This window comes from Pelophylax lessonae (assembly GCF_965119305.1).
Source record: "Pelophylax lessonae genome assembly, chromosome: 9".
Taxonomy (NCBI): Eukaryota; Metazoa; Chordata; class Amphibia; order Anura; family Ranidae; genus Pelophylax; species Pelophylax lessonae.
In genome coordinates this window covers 20620336-20641960 of record NC_138776.1, presented here as the reverse complement: position 1 = coordinate 20641960, position 21625 = coordinate 20620336, and the positions used below count along the sequence as shown (strand labels likewise).

General features: G+C 44.7%; 1 protein-coding gene across 6 annotated transcripts in view; it reads left to right on the top strand.

Annotated features, from left to right (window-relative positions):
- The first annotated feature begins 980 nt into the window (after positions 1 to 980).
- Positions 981 to 21625, top strand: part of CRTAC1 (cartilage acidic protein 1) — a 1069217-nt gene continuing 1048572 nt past the window's right edge. For all 6 annotated transcript variants that reach the window (XM_082267474.1, XM_082267475.1, XM_082267473.1 and 3 more), the window contains exon 1: positions 981 to 1109. In XM_082267474.1, the coding sequence (XP_082123600.1) occupies positions 1083 to 1109 (27 nt within the window). In that variant the 5' untranslated portion in view covers positions 981 to 1082. The remainder of the gene's footprint in view (positions 1110 to 21625) is intronic.

Here is a 21625-nt window from a genome sequence, read left to right as displayed (position 1 = left end):
AGGAGGGGCCCCTGGAGGTGCAGGGGGTCGCTGATCCCAGGAGGGGCCCCTGGAGGTGCAGGGGGTCGCTGATCTCAGGAGGGGCCCTTGGAGGTGCAGGGGGTCGGTGATCCGGTGCAGGGGGTCGCTGATCCCAGGAGGGGCCCCTGGAGGTGCAGGGGGTCGCTGATCCCAGTAGGGGCCCCATATTGGTTTGATATAAGATCCGATGTATCAATTCTTCCTATTGATCGGATTTCTGGGGGATAGCTGATCCCAGGAGGTGCAGAGGGGAGCTGATCCCAGGAGGGGCCCCTGGAGGTGCAGGGGGTCGCTGATCCCAGGAGGGGCCCTTGGAGGTGCAGGGGGTCGGTGATCCGGTGCAGGGGGTCGCTGATCCCAGGAGGGGCCCTTGGAGGTGCAGGGGGTCGGTGATCCGGTGCAGGGGGTCGCTGATCCCAGGAGGGGCCCCTGGAGGTGCAGGGGGTCGCTGATCCCAGGAGGGGCCCCTGGAGGTGCAGGGGGTCGCTGATCTCAGGAGGGGCCCTTGGAGGTGCAGGGGGTCGGTGATTCGGTGCAGGGGGTCGCTGATCTCAGGAGGGGCCCTTGGAGGTGCAGGGGGTCGGTGATCCGGTGCAGGGGGTCGCTGATCCCAGGAGGGGCCCCTGGAGGTGCAGGGGGTCGCTGATCCCAGTAGGGGCCCCTGGAGGTGCAGGGGTCGCTGATCCCAGTAGGGGCCCCTAGAAGTGCAGGGGGTCGCTGATCCCAGTAGGGGCCCCATATTGGTTTGATATAAGATCCGATGTATCATTTCTTCCTATTGATCGGATTTCTGCTGCTGGAGAATCTTCTGCAATTTGCAGTTGTAAATCACAGCGCAGGGACAGGGCACGCCCCTCGTGGTAATTATTGGCCGACCAGCTTCTCAGATTTGCATATGAGGGCGGTGATTGGCCAGCCGGTTACACAAGACTTTACATAAGCTTGGCAGCCTTGGTAGAGTTGTATAACGCGCAGGAGAGGTGTGGGAGAGGGAAAGGTGCGGGAAAAGTGCAGACATTGAAGGGGAAAAACTACTCCAAAACTGCAACTGGGTCTATAGGATGCTGCAGCCTCATTTCTCCATCCCTGTGAGTACCAATTGTCTTTTCTGTTCTTTCTTCTGCTAACAAATAAATGTGCAAGTCTGATCTCAACTAATCTATACATTGTTGCAAGGCAGATGTGAACTTGGCTGATTGTTTAGTCTTTTCTGAACCAGAATATACATTGTTGCAATTCAGATCTCATCTAGGCTTTACATTGTTACAAGTCGTGTCTGGAGAAGGCTATAGATGGTACAAGTCATGGATGAACCAGAATATACATTGTTGCAGGTCAGATCTTATCCATTCTATACATTGTTGCAGGTCAGATCTCATCCATTCTATACATTGTTGCAGGTCAGATGCCATCCATACTATATATTGTTGCAGGTCAGATCTCATCCAGACTATACATTGTTGCAAATCCTATCCCATCCAGACTATACATTGTTGCAGGTCAGATCTTATCCAGACTATACATTGTTGCAGGTCATATCCCACCCATGCTATACATTGTTGCAGGTCAGATCCCATCCAGACTATACATTGTTGCAGGTCAGATCTTATCCATACTATATATTGTTGCAGGTCAGATCCCATCCAGACTATACATGATCAGTGAATTGGGCTCATATATTGTCATGCATAGATGATACATTGTGCAATTGTAAATGATTTCCTGTACATTGTATAGGAGGAGAGATTTGTGGTCTGGGTGCAACTCGCAGCATTGAGTTGATTGATGGATGGATGGATGGATGGATTGAGGAGAGGATCAGATTGGGATTGTTGATTGTTGATTGGCCTATTCGTTGCATGTATGGCCAGCGCTGTCCCTTCTATACATCCCATAGTAGACACAGAACACGTGACTGTCTTATATTTTGTCTCTACAAGTTGGATGGAATCTTATGTGTGTGGATGGGGAGGGGGAGGGGTGGATGGGGAGGGGGGGGGGTCCCCTCTCTGGGTGTCTAGACTGCTGGCCGGGTTATTGCAGGTTGTTGGGGAAGGTGAGAGCTAAAAATCTGTTAAAGAATTTTATTATTTAATTGTCGGATAATTGTCAGCCCTGGAGGCAAGGGGCTGGAATGCTAATAATTCCAGGTAGACACATTGCAGTAATAATTTACCCCCTCCCACATGTCATCTCAGTAATAATGCCCCCCCCCCCCCATATATAATCTCAGTATTATTGTACATGAGTAACGTGTCCCCCCCCCCCATGTGTCATCAGTAATAATGCCCCCTCCCCCTGTATCAGTAATATTGTACCCCCCCCCCCAATCACCTCAGTGTTCCCCCTTGTGTCATCTCAATAATAATGTGTCCATGTGTCATCTCAGTAATAATATCCCCCCCACCCCCCCAAAAAAAGTCAACTCAGTAATAATGCCCCCCATGTGTCATCTAAGTAATAATATGTCTCCTCCATGTGTCACCCCAGTATTAATGTGCCCCTCCCCAGAATCATACCAGTAAAGATGCCACCTATGTGTCATTTGAGTAATAATGACCCCCAATATGGCATCTGAGTATGAAAGCCCATCCATATGTGTCATATCAGTAATATTGCCCCCCATGTGTCATAGCAATAATAATAATGTGCCCTCCATGTGCCATATCAGTAATATTGCCCCCCCCCCCAATGTGTCATATCAGTGATAATGCCCCCCGTGTGTCATATCAATAATAATCTGCCCCTCATATGCCATATCAGTAATAATGCCCCAATTGTGTCATATCAATAATAATGTGTCCTCTGTGTCATATCAGTAATAATGCCCCCTCCCCCCATATGTCATATCAGTAATAATACCCCCCATGTGTCATATCAGTAATAATGCCCCAATTATGTCATATCAATAATAATGCCCCCCGTGTGTCATATCAATAATAATGCCCCCGTGTGTCATATCAATAATAATGCCCGCCATGTGTCATATCAATAATATTGCCCCCCTCCCCTCCATGTGTCACATCAGTGATAATGCCCCCATCATATGTCATATAAGTAATAATGCCCCCCATGTGTCATATCAATAATATTGTGCCCCTCATATGCCACCTCTGTAATATTGCCCCCCCCCCCCCATGTGTCATGTCAATAATAATGTCCCCCTTACATGCCATATCGGTAATAATGCCCCAATTATGTCATATCAATAATAATGTGCCCTATGTGTCATATCAGTAATTTTTGCCCCCCCCCCCCATGTGTCATAGCAGTAATATTGCCCCCCATGTGTCATATCAATAATAATGTGCCCCTCATAAGCTGTAATAGTGCCCCAATTATGTCACATCAATAATAATGTACCCCCTATGTAACATATCAGTATTAATGGCCCCCCCTCCCTTCATGTGCCATATCAATAATAATGTGCCCCTCATTTGCCATATCAGTAATTTTGCCCACCTCCATGTGTCATATCAGTAACAATGCCCCAATTAGGTCACATCAATAATAATAATGTGCCCCCATGTGTCATATTAGTAATCCTGCCCCCCCATGTGTCATAACAACAATAATGCCCCCCCCCCCCCAGCATTTGCCATCTCAGTAATATTGCCCACCCTCTCCCTTATTTGCCATCTCAGTAATAAGACCCCCCCCCCCTCCCATGTATCAGCTCAGTAATAATGCCCCCCCTTCCCATGTATCATCTCAGTGAAAATGTCCCCCCCCCTCCCCATGTATCATCTCAGTGAAAATGTCCCCCCCCCCCCTCCCCATGTATCATCTCAGTGAAAATGTCCCCTCCCCCTCCCCATGTATCATCTCAGTGAAAATGTCCCCTCCCCCTCCCCATGTATCATCTCAGTGAAAATGCCCCCCCCCCTCCCCATGTATCACTTCAGTAATAATGCCCCCCCTTCCCCATGTATCATGTCAGTAATAATGCCCCCCCTCCCATATGTCATTTCAGTAATAATGCCCCCCCTCCCCATGTATTATCTCAGTAATATTGCCCCCCGGTGTAATATAAATATTAATGCCCCCCCCCCCCCCCGTGTCATGTCAGGACACTGATGTCTGTGAATAGCACAGAGCTCTGCTCCCGGTCGGTGTTCCCGAAGTGCGGAGTAGTGCAGCTCAGAGTTCTGGAAATCTCTCCCAACTTCCAATCCCCGCCGTCCTCCTGCTGGATTTCTCTTTATCTCTTTGAATTCTCTTCAATCTTTATTTATCCTGTTTCTGATACATTGTATGACCCCCCCCCCCCTCCTCCATTCCTTCCAATGCATGCTTTAAGATCTGCAGATATTAACACCCCATCACCTCTCACATTTCTGCACCATGCAGGCGGGGAGGGGGTGTTGTGTTTATTTTTTATTTTTTTTTGTTTGTTCCTAAGACAGAAAATAAATGAGAAATGCAAATTATGTGTTTAATGATATATCTGTGATAATATTTCCACGGTAAACACTTTCTGGGGGCCGGGGAGGCATTATGTGGCCCTATCTCCGCTTAGCCGCACATCACCGCTCTGCCATATCATATCAATGAGTGGGGAGGCAGACGGATCTTTTGCCAGTTGGCTTTTGCCAATATTTACTCTGAGTAATGGATGTCCTCCGACTTCATCAAGGTTGAAGCTTGCTCTGATTTTCTGTGCTTGCTAAAAATACTGGAGATAATACTTCATGTGTGTTTTACTGCAGCCTCCATGTTGGCGCTGCATGGCGTAGAAAGTTTCGGGGGGGTTATATAGTAATACATGTGTGACGGTCTTTGCATTCCTCCAAGGGGAGTATTAATCTTCTGCTCCGTCATTGTGCTGTGACATTGGCTTCATAGCAGATTTTATTCACTTGTTAACAGGGTTCCTGCTATGCAGGGCTCATAGAGCAGAAGAACGGGAGCCGATGGAAGCTGCACAGACCTCGGCACAGATGACAAAGGTTCTGCTGCTTCCAGAAAGTCATCATTTTAAGGGGTTTGGCATATAAAGTGGCCTAATAAATGCCCAGCTTCAGTGACTTAGCAAAGGGTTGCGCTGTATTGCTTGTCTGAAACTCATTAAGCATTTTATGTAATTAGATACACTATATTGTCAAAGATATTGTCTCAATGGTGTCCTATCGGGTTGAGGTCAGGACTCTGTGCAGACCAGTCCAGTTCCTCCACCCTAAACACGCTCATCTATGTCTTTATGGACCTTGCTTTGTGCACTGGTGTATGTGAAATCTTGTGAAACTTTGTGTAATCTGTAACTTGGGGTTGTGCCCGTTTATGTACTATAAAAGCTGTAACCAAAATGTAATCTGGGTCACTCATCCGTTGAAGGGTGATGTGAACCGTTGTACGGCCGCTGTATGGCGTATATTCTGAGTAAACATATGGAGACGAATGCAAACCTGATTGGCGTAGATTATTTCAAGGCTCAAACTTAACATTTGAACTCAACACCTGCCTTTACACGCACATGGACTTTAATGGCATCCCAGTCTTATGCTAGCCATACACGTATAGATTTTTGGACGGGAATATTCTTAGAACATTCGTACGAACATTCTTTGAACATTCTTTGAATAGACGAATGTCGTTCGAAAATTGTCTTTTGCTTTTAACATTTAATTTTAAAATGAATGTAATTTCTGAACGATTACCACATACACTGCCCGAAAATTCGTTGATCGAGAAAAGTTTTCCCTTCTGCCCCTACGAATTTTCCCGTCGCTGCAGTCGAAAAGGGACATTGATTTAACCCCACTAACGATTAGAAAATCAAACGAATTTTCTTGAAACGAAAATTTCCGGATGAAAATCTATACGTGTATGGCGAGCATAAGTCTGTAGGGTTCAATATTGAGTTGGCCCACCCTTTGCAGCTATAACAGCTTCAACTCTTCTGGGAAGGCTGTCCACAAGGTTTAGGAGTGTGTCTATGGGAATGTTTGACCATTCTTCCAGAAAAGCATTTGTGAGGTCAGGCACTGATATTGGATTAACTCCCAGTCTCTAATTCATCCAAAAGGTGTTCTATCGGGTTGAGGTCAGGACTCTGTGCAGGCCAGTCAAGTTCCTCCACCCCAAACTCTTCATCCATGTCTTTATGGACCTTGCTTTGTGCACTGGTGCGCAGTCATGTTAATGTCACAGGTGGCCATCCTGCCTGCCATGAGCGTGGTTGTGTCTTAATCGTTGTATGCACCAGAGGCTCTCCAGCTTTCTGGACTTGAGTTGCTCTGTTGGCTCAAGCTGTAGGCTTATATTCCGAGTAGTCATCCCGGAATCTCATCTATATTGACCTCCTCATCCCCGTCATGCTCTGCCAGTCAGGCTTTCCACAACTTGGTTGATTTTAAGAAATTTTGAAAGCGACATAAACTCCACACAAATGCAGCTGATAACACCACCTAAAAATTAGAACTACCCCTGAGGAAGGAGTTATCATATACTTCGAAACGCGTTGGGTACTTACCTGCTGTTCTAATGTGGTCATCACCTGCACCGTGTGATATGTAATATGCATTGCTTGCTGTTTTAATGTTTTCTACATTTTTGTAATTTTCAATAAAGTTATATTTTTTCATATATACATTGTATTCCATTTGAGTGCCTTCAAAATCCCACCAATAGGGGAACCTTTTTCTTTTCCACATGAACTTTAATGGCATCCTAGTCTTAATCCGTAGGGTTTAATATTGAGTTGGCCCACCCTTTGCAGCTATAACTCTTCTTCTGGTAAGGCTGAAAAAAAAAAAAAAAGAGAACCAAATAGAGCCATAGAAACGAACAGATACCCCTCCTTGGGAATGAGACTATAAAGGCACAAACTAAAGAGTATTATTAATAAAAGGTTTTCGTCATCTATTGGTACACAAAGTTAAAAAGCATCCTAGAATACATATTGTTCACAGCGTTATATATATATATATATATATATATATATATATATATATATATATATATATATATATATATATATATATATATAAATAAATAAATATATATATATATATATATATATATATATATATATATATATATATATATATATATATATATATATATTGAGGTCAGGACTCTGTACAGATCAGTCAAGTTCCTCCACCCCAAACTCGCTCATCCATGTCTTTATGGACCTTGCTTTGTGCACTGGTGCGCAGTCATGTTGGAACAGGAAGGCGCCATCCCCAAACTGTTCCCACAAAGTTGGGAGCATAAAATTGTCAAAATGTCTTGGTATGCTGACGCCTTAAGAGTTCCCTTCACTGGAACTAAGGGGCCAATCCCAACTCCTGAAAAACAACCCCACACCATAATCCCCCCTCCACCAAATGATTTGGGCCAGTGCACAAATTCTTACCCCTTCTGCCCCCCGAATTCCCCCCATCCAACACAAAGCCTTCCCCTCCCAAATCTCCCCATGGTACCCTCACACCTTAGATGATACCACAGTTCCTAGGGCAGCCGCCCCTTGTCCTGATCCTGCACTTACCCCTCCCTATTAGACTGTAAGCTCTCATAAGCCAGGCTCTCATAACCCTCTTGTATTGAATTGTATTATTATGTAAAGTGACGCACAAACTTTTGGGTATAAATCCTGAATAATAATAATAATAGTGTTATTGTTGGGACACACAGACAACAAGCATTTCTAGTATTGGTTTCCAAACGTTATAAGCAGCAAGCGCTGAACGGAGGAACGTTGCTTTAAATTCTGTGCGATATGCCGCCACGTGTGAGCCCAGTGCAGGTTTAATAGGAGCTTAAAATAGAGGGCCTGGACCGTGAAAGGTGAAATCTAGGTCGAGGGAATTTATCGCATCGTGGAAGAGGTCCAAGTCATGTCTTAGGACCGGCATTGTGACACGCGGGGAATTTAGTTATCTGCAGCAGTTCACTAAATGCATAGAATAATGTCTTCTGATTGAGTACGGAGCCATCGTATAATGGGGGTCGCAAAGTATTCTGCAACAATGTATCATACTATAACTACGTTGGCATCAGTAGAGTATGTAGAGTTTGAGGGGTGTTGGCACGGGAATAATGGCGCTTTTCCACTGCATGGAACCGTACCGGTTCGGCCCGCTTTTGTGCTTTTCCACTGCGGTACCGCATGGTATAGGGTCGGAACGGTTCGGTACGGTACGGTATAGGTTTGCTTTTCCACTGCATGGAACCGAACGGTACGGTACGGTACGGCTCTGAAAAAACAGTACCTACTCGATTGTGGTTCCAACAGGTACCAAACTGGTACCATATCCCACAATCCTTTGCATGCAGTCACTACTAGCCACTGATTGGTCAGAGAATCACACCCACCCCGTTGTTATCCCACCCACTTAACTTTAGTACTACTTTAGTGGAAAAGCAAACCTATACCGTACCGTACCGAACCGTTCCAACACTATACCATGCGGTACCAGCAGTGGAAAAGCAAACCGGGCCAAGCAGGGCCGAGTAGAGCCGAGCCGGTACTAGCCGGTACTTGCAGTGGAAAAGTGCCATAAATGTACACTGCCTGGCCAAAAAAAAAAGTCGCCAGCTTTAATTAACTAAGCAACTAACTAAACTAAGCATGCAGTAACTATTCTATTGGATAATACTGGATGTGCCCAAAGAATGAGGTCAGCTGACTACCTGAATATACTGAATGACCAGGTTATTCCATCAATGGATTTTTTCTTACCTGATGGCACGGGCATATTCTAAGATAATGCCAGGATTCATCGGGCTCAAAAGTGTCAGAGTGGCTCAGGGAGCATGAGGCATCATTGTCACACATGGATTGGCCACCAATCTTCATCAATGGGAGAAAGTCCAGATCTTACCCCCATTGAGAATCTTTGGGATGTGCTGGAGAAGGCTTTGCGCAGACTCTCCCATCATCAATGATCTTGGTGAAAAATGAATGCAACACTGGAGGGAAATAAATCTTCTGACATTGCTGAAGCTTATCGAAACAATGCCACAGCGAATGCGTGCCGTAATCAAAGCCAACAAAATATTAGAGTGTGACTTTTTTTTTTTTTTTTGGTGGTGGTTTTCTTTTTTTTTTTTGGGTTGCTCCAGATGATGTCAGAGTGATGAAATGCGTAGGGCGGAGCCAAGCGTCATTGCTCAACTTCCGGTTTGTGTCCATGGAGTGCATATCGTCCCGGACTTCCTGGACTGTCTTTTTAATGCGAGTAATTGAAGGTTTTATCTAAGTGCACTATTGGTTTTGAAATAAATATTGTGTATTACGGATTCACGCTATGGGGACTTTCTCTTCTATGTTCCACCAACCATCTATGGGAGCATACCGGCATACCTTGGATGCGAGGGGGAGCAATCAAGAAATTGTGAAGGCGTTCACAAGGCAGTCACTTACACAAAAGGCGCTTTTCCACTGCATGGAACCGAACGGTTCGGCTCGCTTTTGTGCTTTTCCACTGCTGGTACCGCATGGTACGGTGTAGGAACGGTTCGGTACGGTGGCGCTTTTCCACTGCATGGAACCGAACGGTACGGCTCTCAAAAACAGTACCACCTCGATTGTGGTTCCAAGAGGTACCATACCCGGTACCATATCCCACAATCCTTTGCATGCAGTCACTATTAGCCACTGATTGGTCAGAGAATCGTTGTTATCCCACCCACTTAACTTTAGTACTACTTTAGTGGAAAAGCAAACCATACCGTACCGTACCAAACTGTTCCAACACCGTGCCATGCGGTACCAGCAGTGGAAAAGCAAACCGGGCCAAGCAGGGCCGAGTAGAGCCGAGCCGGTACTTGCAGTGGAAAAGTGCTACAAGTGGGATACCCCTGCATAAGGGAATAGATATCCGGTGAGTGTGATTCCTGGTGGAGGACACAAGTGAAGAAACTGGGGTTCACCACACGCCGTGGGTTAAACCCGGGTATAACAGCACTACTGCTAGTTGTTTTACTGAAGACACTACAAAGAGCAGCAAAATCACGGGAGAAGTGCAATTAACCAATTGCCAACTGCCCGCTGCAGTTTTACTGCGGCAGGCTGGCTTGGCTGTGCGAAACGACGTAGCTCTACGTCAGTCGCGCGCGTGGTGCTGGGTGGCGAGCACACGCTGCTGGCGGCGTGCTCCCACCCCCACTAGGCAGCGGGGATGCCAATGCATGGGGCCGGCGGCTGCAATTGCTGCTGGGCACCCGCGATCGCTCCCGGCTGAGAGAGAACGGTCAGCTGTTGTAAACACAGCTGACCATTCTTCTCTCTGAAATGATCACAGAGCGCCTGTCATCCTTTCTATATAGGATCACAGGTCTCTATGATCATTTCACAAGCCCCGCCCCATACAGTTGGTAAACACTCCCTTAGGCTCACACTTAATCCTTTGATCACCAAAGGTTAACCTCTTCTCTGCCAATATCATTATTACAGTAACAGTGCATATTTTTAGCACACCCCTAGGTACACATTTAACCCCTTGATCACCCAGTGTTAACCCCTTCCCTGCCAGTGTCATCATTACAGTAACAGCGCATATTTTTAGCACTGATTACTGTAGCAACGTCACTGGTCCCCCCAAAAGTGTCAAAAATGTCAGTTAGGGGTCCGATCTGTCCGCCACAATGTCAGTCCCGCTAAAAATCACAGATCGCCGCCATTACTAGTAAAAAAAATATAAATAAATAAAAATGACAAATCTTTCCCCCTAGTTTTTAGACACGATAACTTTTGCGAAACCAATCAAAATACGCTTATTGCGATTTTTTATTTTATTTTGTTTTTTTACCAAAAATATGTAGCAGAATACAAATTGGCCTAAAAGGAGGAAAAATTTAGATTTTTACATTTTTTTTTTTTCTTGGGAATGTTATATAGCAGAAAGTGAAAAATATATATATATATATTTTTTTTTCAGAATTGTCGCTCTTTTTTTGTTTATAGCGCAAAAAATTAATAAAAATTGCAGAGGTGACCAAATACCACCAAAAGAAAGCTCTATTTGTGGGAAAAAAAAGGACATCAATTTTATTTGGGTACAGCATCACACGATGGCACAATTTTCCATTAAAGTAACGCAGTGCCGAATCACAAAAAATGGCCTGGTCATTAATGGGGCAATCCTTCCAGTCCAGAAGTGGTTAAAGGACACCACTCACTTTTATGAACTTATAAAATTCTGTACAGGAAGCTGTTTTTATACATAGGCACTTTGCACTTGCACTTTCTTGATGAATTTGCACTAGTATTGTTTTGCACAGGTTGTATATACATATATGTTCACTTTTTGCACATTAAGAGCGACTTTTGCGCATGGATTATTTGCACATATTACAAATGATCTCATTATTCATTTTAGATAGAGTGTGGTGACACATACATTCATTTATAGCAATTCAATTGGTAGATTGTTTATAACTGGTTACAGCAACCATAGAGCCTGAAGACCACACAGAGCAGCGCCAACACCCACTTTCATTTTGCACATTCTGACTTTTTTTTGGCCAGGCAGTGCAGTTATCAACTCTGCTGCTGAGAACATGAACAAGATCTGATCTTTTCTAATCAAGTAATCATTTTTCTTTTTTTATTGTGGTTTTAGAAAGTTTAAATGTAAACAGAAACAAGACATAACAAAAGATATTCTTCATCATGTTGTCTACAGTGTTGCAGATTTGCATGTCAACATCGCAACATTTTGGTACAATACAAAAAAACAGCAGATCTAGGCTATTTGGAGAACTATACAATCAGTAATAGAGTACAGTACATATACTGTGTGTGTATATATATGTATATATATATATACATACATATATATATCCCTTTTGAGCATGGAGTTCACCGGAGCAGGTTGCCACTGGAATCCTCTTCCATTCCTCTATAACGACATTATGGAGCTGGTGGAAGTTAGAGACCTTGCGCTCCTCCACCTTCCGTTTGAGGATGCCCCACAGATGCTCAATAGGGTTTAGGTCTGGAGACATGCTTGGGCAGTCCATCACCTTTACCCTCAGCTTCTTTAGCAAGGCAGTGGTCATCTTGGAGGTGTTTGGGGTCGTTATCATGTTGGAATACTGCCCTGCGGCCCAGTCTCTGAAGGGAGGGGATCATGCTCTGCTTCAGTATGTCACAGTACATGTTGTCATTCATGGTTCCCTCAATGAACTGTAGCTCCCCAGTGCCGGCAGCACTCATGCAGCCCCAGACAGAGTTGTATAAAGTACTCAAAACCCATGCTTGAGTAAAAGTACAAGTGCTCGATCAAAAAGTGACTTGAGTAGAAATGAAAGTGCTCAATCAAAAAGTGACTTGAGTAGAAGTACTAAAGTATTCAACATTTTTTGTACTTAAGTATTGCAAGTAGTTTTTTTTTTTAAATTTTGCTACTCAAGTACTGAAAGTAAAAGTACCAGTAGTTTTGAAAAAAAAATTGCTACTCAAGTACTGAAAGTAAAAGTACAAGTACTGTGTTATGTAGTTATTGAAGAAAGAAGTCAAAAGTTTGAACATCATATTGTTTTTTATTATTTCAAATGCAGCTTTTATTTATACATACAGTAGCATTTATTTTCGTATGTGCTGATAATACACATGTTTTGAGCTTCATGAAACCTGCCATCTACTGTTCTGGCAGTGGTAATTTTTATAACTGTAACGAGTAACTATGCAGCACAAAAAAAAATATTGGAGTAGAAGTATTGAAATCATTGAAAAATGTAGTGAAGTAAAAGTGGAAGTAGGAGAAAAAAATTCTACTCTAGGAAAGTACAGATACCGCCTTTCGGTACTTAAGTACAGTATTGAAGTAGTTCTACTTACTTACTATACATCTCTGACCCCAGACCATGACACTCCCACCACCATGCTTGACTGTAGGCAAGACACACTTGTCTTTGTACTCCTCACCTGGTTGCCGCCACACACGCTTGATACCGTCTGAACCAAATAAGTTTATCTTGGTCTCATCAGACCACAGGACATGGTTCCAGTAATCCATGTCCTTAGTCTGCTTGTCTTCAAACTGTTTGTGGGCTTTCTTGTGCATCATCTTTAGAAGAGGCTTCCTTCTGGGACGACAGCCATGCAGACCAATTTGATGCAGTGTGCGGCGTATGGTCTGAGCACTGACAGGCTGACCCCCCACCCCTTCAACCTCTGCAGCAATGCTGGCAGCACTCATACGTCTATTTCCCAAAGACAACCTCTTTGGTCAACCATGGTGAGGCCTGTTCTGAGTGGAACCTGTCCTATTAAACCTCTGTATGCTCAGCTACAGAGCAGAGTGCATGAGCATCATGGGAAATGTAGTTCCAAAACATCTGGGGTGCCAAGGTTCGCCATCACTGGCCTAGGCCATCTTTATGTAGAGCAACAATTCTTTTTTCAGATCCTCAGAGAGTTCTTTGCCATGAGGTGCCATGTTGAAATTCCAGTGACCAGTATGAGAGAGTGAGAGCGATAACACCAAATTTAATACACCTGCTCCCCATTCACACCTGAGACCTTGTAACACTAACGAAGTCACATGACACCGGGGAGGGAAAATGGCTAATTGGGCCCAATTTGGACATTTTCACTTAAGGGTGTACTCACTTTTGTTGCCAGCGGTTTAGACATTAATGGCTGTGTGTTGAGTTATTATGAGGGGACAGAAAATTTACACTGTTATACAAGCTGTACACTCACTACTTTACATTGTAGCAAAGTGTAATTTCTTCAGTGTTGTCACATGAAAAGATAGAATAAAATATTTACATAAATGTGAGGGATGTACTCACCTTTGTGAGATACTGTATGTAAAGCGCTGTGTAAATTGACTCTTCTATACAAATATCTGTAATAAACAAATTCACATGTGGGCAGAATTGCTGCAATTTCAAAACTCTCTGCTAAAATGACAGATCGCACAACAAGAATTTCAAATGCCATTCATTTTAACTGCACCTAAAAACGCGGTGCATTTCTCTCGCGAAGCTTGATGCCCAAAGCTTGTCTTGGTCCTTTTATTGGGCTGACAGCTTCACATGATGTGGTTTGCTGCAATTTATTTTGTGACATTTGCAGGCAGAACAGCACCGCGATTTTAGGTACCATTAACCACTTTACCACCGGAGGATTTTGCTGTCTTACGTCTGGGCCACTTTTTGCGATTCGGCACAGTGCGACTTTAACTGACAATTGCGCGGTCGTGCGACGCCGTACCCAAACGAAATTTACGTCTTTTTTTTCCCCACAAACAGAGCTTTCTTTTGGTGGTATTTGATCACCTGTGCGATTTTTACTTTTTGCGCTATAAACAAAAAAATAACGTCCATTTTGAAAAAATAACAATATCTTTCACATTTTTTTATATGAAATTCCCCCCCCCCAAAAATGTAAACATCAAAATTTTTGTACATTTTTAACCAATTTGTTTTCTGCTACCTATGTTTGTTAAAAAAAATCACAATAAGCGTATTTTGATTGGTTTGCGCAAAAGTTATTGCGTTTACTAACTAAGGGAAAGATTTTTGTCATTTTTGGTGTTTTTTTTTAACGAGTAATGGCGGCGATCTGCGATTTTTTTGCGGGACTGCGACATTGCGGCGGACAGATCGGACCCTTGACTGACATTTCTGACACTTTTGGGGGTACCAGTGACATTTCTACAGTAATCAGTGCTATAAATATGCACTGTTACTGTAAAAATGACACTGGCAGGGAAGGGGTTAATTTTATTGGAGAGGGAGGGGTTAATGTATGCCTGGTGCTTACTAACGTGTGTGGGGGGAGGTGACTGAGTGACACAGGGACAGATCGCATGTTCAGCTATGCTGAACCCTGCAATCTGTTACTGTTTGTCACTTAGGAGATCCGCCTGCTTTGTTTACACAAGTGGGCGGATCTCCAAACTCGATCCCCGACGATCGGGGGAAGAGCAGCGGCAATCGCCGCTGCTCCTCCCCTGGCCCGACTCCCGCTATGACTGAAAACAGCGCGTGCCGCCCACAAGGGGAGGAGTCCAGCGACATAGGTCTACGTCGCTGGACGGAATCGAGCCACTTTGCCGCAGTACAGTCCCAGTGACTGGTCGGCAAGGGGTTAAAATGAATGGCATCTAAAATTCCCATTGTGGGATTTGTCATTTTAGCAGAGCGTTTTGAAAGTGCAGGGTAGAATCTGCCCACGATTCAAAACGTCCAGGTGTGAATGGAGCCTAGGGGTTGAAAATGCGCTGCATTCCAATCACACAGGAAATGCACAGGAGCACAATCACATTTCTGTGCGATTCCAACGCGGCTCTGAAAGTTTCCTGTGCAGTTTTCATAGCTACTATTCAGCTTGCAGGAAATTTGACTTGGAGCAGAAACCCTGCAAAAAAATGTATGAATATTACCCCTTCATGCTGACGGAACGCAAATATGTGGCCTGGGCCTGAAGGGGTTGTTCCGGGGTGATGCCTCTAGATGCCTATAGAGCCGACGGTCGGCTTTCTTGTATTGGCAACAAATGTGGCTGAGCAGCCAATCAGCTGTCATTACAAGGAGCAGGAGGGGACACCCACCCCCCCCACCCCTCCAGCCGCCCTCCACGGCTCGCCCAGGTCTCCGGTCCCACCGGGAGGCTCGAGTGACCAGCCAGCGCGTCCGCCGGCTGGCCGGAGTCCTGAACAAAGCCGGATTTGACTCTGAACCGGTCTCCGATGTAGAAACCCGGAAATGATGTCATGACATAAAAGCCTTAAAGGCGCCAGATTTAAAAAAAAACATGACAGCATTCAAAACAGCCAAACTTGGCGTTTTGAATACTTCTAAGTGCAAAGGAGGGATTTGGGGTCCCTCCTCCATGTCCTCCTTGTCCTCCAGTCCTATCTCCTCCACCCCATGTCCTCCTCCTCCTCCACCCCATGTCTTCCTCCTCCTACAGTCCCATCTCCTCCTCCTACAGTCCCATCTCCTCCATCCCATGTCCTCCTCCTTCTCCAGTCCCATCTCCTCCATCCCATGTCCTCCTCCTCCAGTCCCATCTCCTCCATCCCATGCCTTATCCTCCTCCAGTCCCATCTCCTCCATCCCATGTCCTCCTCCTCCAGTCCCATCTCCTCCATCCCATGCCTTATCCTCCTCCAGTTCCATCTCCTCCATCCCATGCCTTATCCTCCTCCAGTCCCATCTCCTCCATCCAATGCCTTATCCTCCTCCAGTCCCATCTCCTCCATCCAATGCCTTATCCTCCTCCAGTCCCATCTCCTCCATCCCATGCCTTATCCTCCTCCAGTCCCATCTCCTCCATCCCATGCCCTCATCCTCCTCCAGTACCATCTCCTCCATCCCATGCCCTCATCCTCCTCCAGTACCATCTCCTCCATCCCATGCCCTCATCCTCCTCCAGTCCCATCTCCTCCATCCCATGCCCTTTTCCTCCTCCAGTCCCATCTCTTCCATCCCATGTTTTCCTCCTCCAGTCCCATCTCTTCCATCCCATGTTTTCCTCCTCCAGTCCCAACTCCTCCATTCTATGTCCTCCTCCTCCATCCAGGCTTTTGGGCCCCCTACATGTGTATCTGCCCCCCCCCCCCCCCCTGATGGCGGCCCTGGTTGCCTTGCAGAGCTGCTCCAGATTGCGTCTGATTCTAATTAGAGCAGTAGTCACGTTACAATGCAATGATGAGATGTAGTGCTGTTTGTTTATTGGAGAAATGTTGTCAGATAATAAATTAGCTTTTGCAGGAAAAGTGTCAGTGTAACTTTGGATGAGATTTAATGAGGTTGATTTGATGACATCAGATAAGGAATAAGTACGATATTTAGTGATTTTCCTAATGAAGTGTTTCGCTAATTGTTCATAGCGGAGGTGAGCGCACTTTCAGCCTTATGTTTACCCACTTGAGGACTGCCCCACGTACATTTACTGCGGCAGGGCGGCGCAAAATCACGTACCTGTATATGATTTTGTAGAAAGGCTCTGGGGGGGGGGGCGCATGCGTGCCGCCGGATCCGCGCTCCCGCTGTGATTGGAGACAGCAGGATACCCCTCAAAATGGCTTTGTGTAGATATGTATCATACGTTATTAATCAATCACAATTTGTATCCTCATTTTGCGTGATTTTTAAGGCAATTCAAATATTGATATATAATAATGTTTGAATTGCCTTAAAAATCCCACAAAATGAGGATACAAATTGTGATGACAAAGAAGGGATGATGGCAATTACACCCACAGCCATATACATGAGTTTCTCCATCTACATTAATAAACCCTTCAGCTCCATAAGGTTTTCCCCCATTATTGACCAGGCCATTTTCTTTGCGATTCGGCACTGCGTTAATTTAACTGACAATTGTACCCAAATAAAATTGATGTCCTTTCTTTACCACAAATAGAGCTTTTTTTTTTTTTTTTTTGGGTGGTATTTGATCACCTCTGCGGTTCCTATTTTTTGTCCTAAAAACTAAAAAAGAGCGACAATTTTGAAAAAAAAAAAAACAAAACAAAAAAAAAAAAACAATAATTTTTACTTTCTGCTATTAAACACAGCCAATAAAAAAAATGTAGGAAATCTATTTTCTTTATCAGTTTAGGCCAATATGTATTCTGCTGCATATTTTTGTTAAAAAAAAAAATCCCAATAAGTGTATATTGATTGGTTTGCTCAAAAGTTTTATAACGTCTACAAACGATGGGATATTTTTATAGAATTTTTATTTATTAATTTTTTTTTTACTAGTGATGGCGGCGATCAGCTACTTATAGCGGGACTGCAACATTGCGGCGGACAAATCAAATCTGTAAAGAAAAGCGCACGCAACCTCGGGCAATAACGCTTTAATAAAAGACAATAACACAGTACATTGGAATTGCACTCACACTTTTCCTTTAAGACAATCGCTTTACAGCATTCCAACAGGAGCTACTCGCTCCTCCCGTCCCTCCAGATGGTGACTCTGCGGTCTCCTCATCCGCGGCTGCCGCCGCTGTATCCCCGCTCTCCTTCACTTCCTGTGTTGCCTGGTCACCGGATGCCGGTTCTAGTGCGCCTGCGCACTATACCAACGTGATCTACGGCGCCTCAGGGGAGCCTCAGCCAAAGCCGAAGCCACAAGTTGTACGGAGCTGCGAGGTGGGGGATTCAAGGCACGGGTGCACTGCCTCTGCTGTTACTATGGACAACGCGTTTCGGAGGCTGAGCCTCCTTCCTCAGGTCCCACCTTGCTTCCTGCTAACGCCCCTCCCTATATACCCGGGATACCATCGGCCTTAATTATTTCATTGTGTATTCTTAAAGGGGCCAGTAACCAATAATCCTTATCCACCTTGGCTGGGACGGGAGAAGCAAGGGGCTATCCACTTTTAAAAAACATATATTAAAAATACAATTTAAAATACAATTTAAAATACAATTTAAAAACAGTACAATACCAGCGCAGATATTAACCAGAGCTATTATAGATACATGTTTGGATATCACATTCCCTACATAGCAATGGTTGTCTCCTGCTAAAAATACATAAACGTATCCTAAAAGTATATATGTATATAGGACTCTAAGCTACATCAGCATTTCCTAATTCCAATAATCGACAGATCATATTAATTCCACATTATCTCTCATCCATTTACCAGAATAATTACATAAGTCAGGATAATACACATAATAATTATATAATTAAAAATACTAGTCTCATTAAAATTCAATAAGATAAGATTCAATACCATATGGCACATATGCAAATATCAATAAGTATATGAGGATACTACTCCATATAGGCCAACCAAATGGGAGTTGTTTGTATTTCTCATATATATATATATATCTATATATATATATATATATATATATATACACACACACATGAGAAATACATATACATATACCTACACATACCCATCGGTTGTAACACCCTGAGTATCCCCAAATATATATCTGTACATATACACCTACTCTCATACCCGGCTGCTCAGATATTGTTGTGTGGACACGAATGTGCGTATGCCTCCTTGCACACTTCACAGACACATGGCCGGGCAGGGACTCTGTTCCCTACCCTTAGTAACCATGTGTATGTGCATGTGCTAGAACCCACTCTACCATGCCCACACCCCCGTGCTGATATGTCAAATAATCGTATATCTATGACTCTCCCAGAAGGTGAAAGGTTTTCGATCCTGTGCAGGCAAGAAACATTCTGGATCTTTACGCTTGGGTCCATGTCGCCGGGTGGGCTCAATGAGGAGCTGGAAGTCAATACGATTATTTGACATCCAGTCACCATCTGGAGGGACGGGAGGAGCGAGTAGCTCCTGTTGGAATGCTGTAAAGCGATTGTCTTAAAGGAAAAGTGTGAGTGCAATTCCAATGTACTGTGTTGTTGTCCTTTATTAAAGCGTTATTGCCCGAGGTTGCGTGCGCTTCTCTTTACAGATTTGAATTGTTTTGATCCGCCCCCCCCCCCCCCCAGTGGAGTGAGAGAGGAGCAGCAGCAACCAGGACATTTCAGCTAAAAAACATACAAACAAAGGAGGTGAACACATGGACAGCGCCATGGGCTGGTGAAGTACTCCTCTTTGTACTTGTTGTATATCAGCATGTGCAGGAATTGTCCTTTTTGATTGCGGCGGAAAAAGACAATTTTTACACTTTTTTGGGGACCAGTGACCTTATTACAGTGATCAGTGCTAAAAAATAGGCATTGTCACTGTACTAATGACACTGGCAGGGAAGGGGTTAACATCAGGGGTGAACAAAGGTTTAGATATGTCCCTAGGGGGTGCTTTCTAACTGTGTGGTGGTTGTTCTGACCAGGGGAAGACAGAGATCGGTGTTCCTGCTTAGCGGAAATAGAAGATCTCCATCTTCTCCCCTGTCAGAACAGCGATCTGCCTTGTTTACATAGGCAGACTGCCATTCTGCCTCTCTCTTGGGAAACGGGTGGCTGGCGGACATCAGGTACGCCGGACCCGCTGATTGGCTCCCCCTCAGCGTGCGATTGGGTCTCCGACGGCACATGCACCTTCCCCCCCCCCCCCACCCCAGGGGCTATTGCATGAAATGACGTACAGGTACGTGATTTTGTGCAATAGAGCAGACCTGCCACAGTAAATGTATGTTACGCGGTCAGTAAGTGGGTAATCAGTGACAATGGATATAAAGAATGTCCTTAACCAGGAGTCTCCAAACAAGGGTGAATTTACTGTCCTTCAGACTTTAGGGGAGCTGGACTGTGGCCATTGGGAGTAGAAAGAGGTCCTGATGTCATTGGGAAAAAACAATGCCCCATCATTGGTGTCAGTGGGAGGAATAGTGCCCCATTATTGGTGTCAGTAGGAGGAATAGTGCCCCATCATTGGTGTCAGTGGGAGGAATAGTGCCCCATCATTGGTATCAGTGGGAGAAATAGTGCCCCATCATTGGTATCAGTGGGAGGAATAGTGCCCCATCATTGGTATCAGTGGGAGGAGTAGTGCCCCATCAATGGTGTCACTGAGAGGAAATATGCCCCATCAATGGTGTCACTGAGAGGAAATATGCCCCATCAATGGTGTCATTGGGCCCAATTATTTGTGTCATTGGAAGGATATTGTTCTTATTGTTGGTGTCATTTGGAGGAATTGTGCCCCTTCACTGGTGTCAGTAGGGGGGAGGTGGAATTATATCCTATTGTTGTGATCAGTGAATGAATTAGTGCCCCAAGGCCCGGCTAAAAGCAAGCAAAGTAAGACAAATGTGTACATTAAGAAATGTTGGATTTTCCTGCATTGAACGGTGCAGATGGTTTTGCATTGAACTGGAAGTCGTTTATGTTGTACAATGGGAAGGCAAAAGCTGCTCATCTGCTATTTATCTTCAACAATCTTTCTAAATAGTCCCATGGTCTCAATAATGGGTGGGTACCTGTGGTGTTCCATTGTCTGTACCAGTGGCATACCTGTGGTGTTCCATTGTCTGTACCATTGGCATACCTGTGGTGTTCCATTGTCTGTACCAGTGGCATACCTGTGGTGTTCCATTGTCTGTACCAGTGGCATACCTGTGGAGTTCCACTGTCTGTACCAGTGGCATACCTGTGGTATTCCATTGTCTGTACCAGTGGCATACCTGTGGTATTCCATTGTCTGTACCAGTGGCGTATCTGTGGTATTCCATTGTCTGTACCAGTGCCGTACCTGTGGAGTTTCATTGTCTGTACCAGTGGCATACCTGTGGAGTTCCACTGTCTGTACCAGTGGCATACCTGTGGAGTTCCACTGTCTGTACCAGTGGCATACCTGTGGTATTCCATTGTCTGTACCAGTGGCGTATCTGTGGTATTCCATTGTCTGTACCAGTGCCGTACCTGTGAAGTTTCATTGTCTGTACCAGTGGCATACCTGTGGAGTTTCATTGTCTGTACCAGTGGCATACCTGTGGAGTTCCATTGTCTGTACCAGTGGCATACCTGTGGTGTTCCATTGTCTGTACCATTGGCATACCTGTGGTGTTCCATTGTCTGTACCAGTGGCATACCTGTGGTGTTCCATTGTCTGTACCAGTGGCATACCTGTGGTGTTCCATTGTCTGTACCAGTGGCATACCTGTGGAGTTCCACTGTCTGTACCAGTGGCATACCTGTGGAGTTCCACTGTCTGTACCAGTGGCATACCTGTGGTATTCC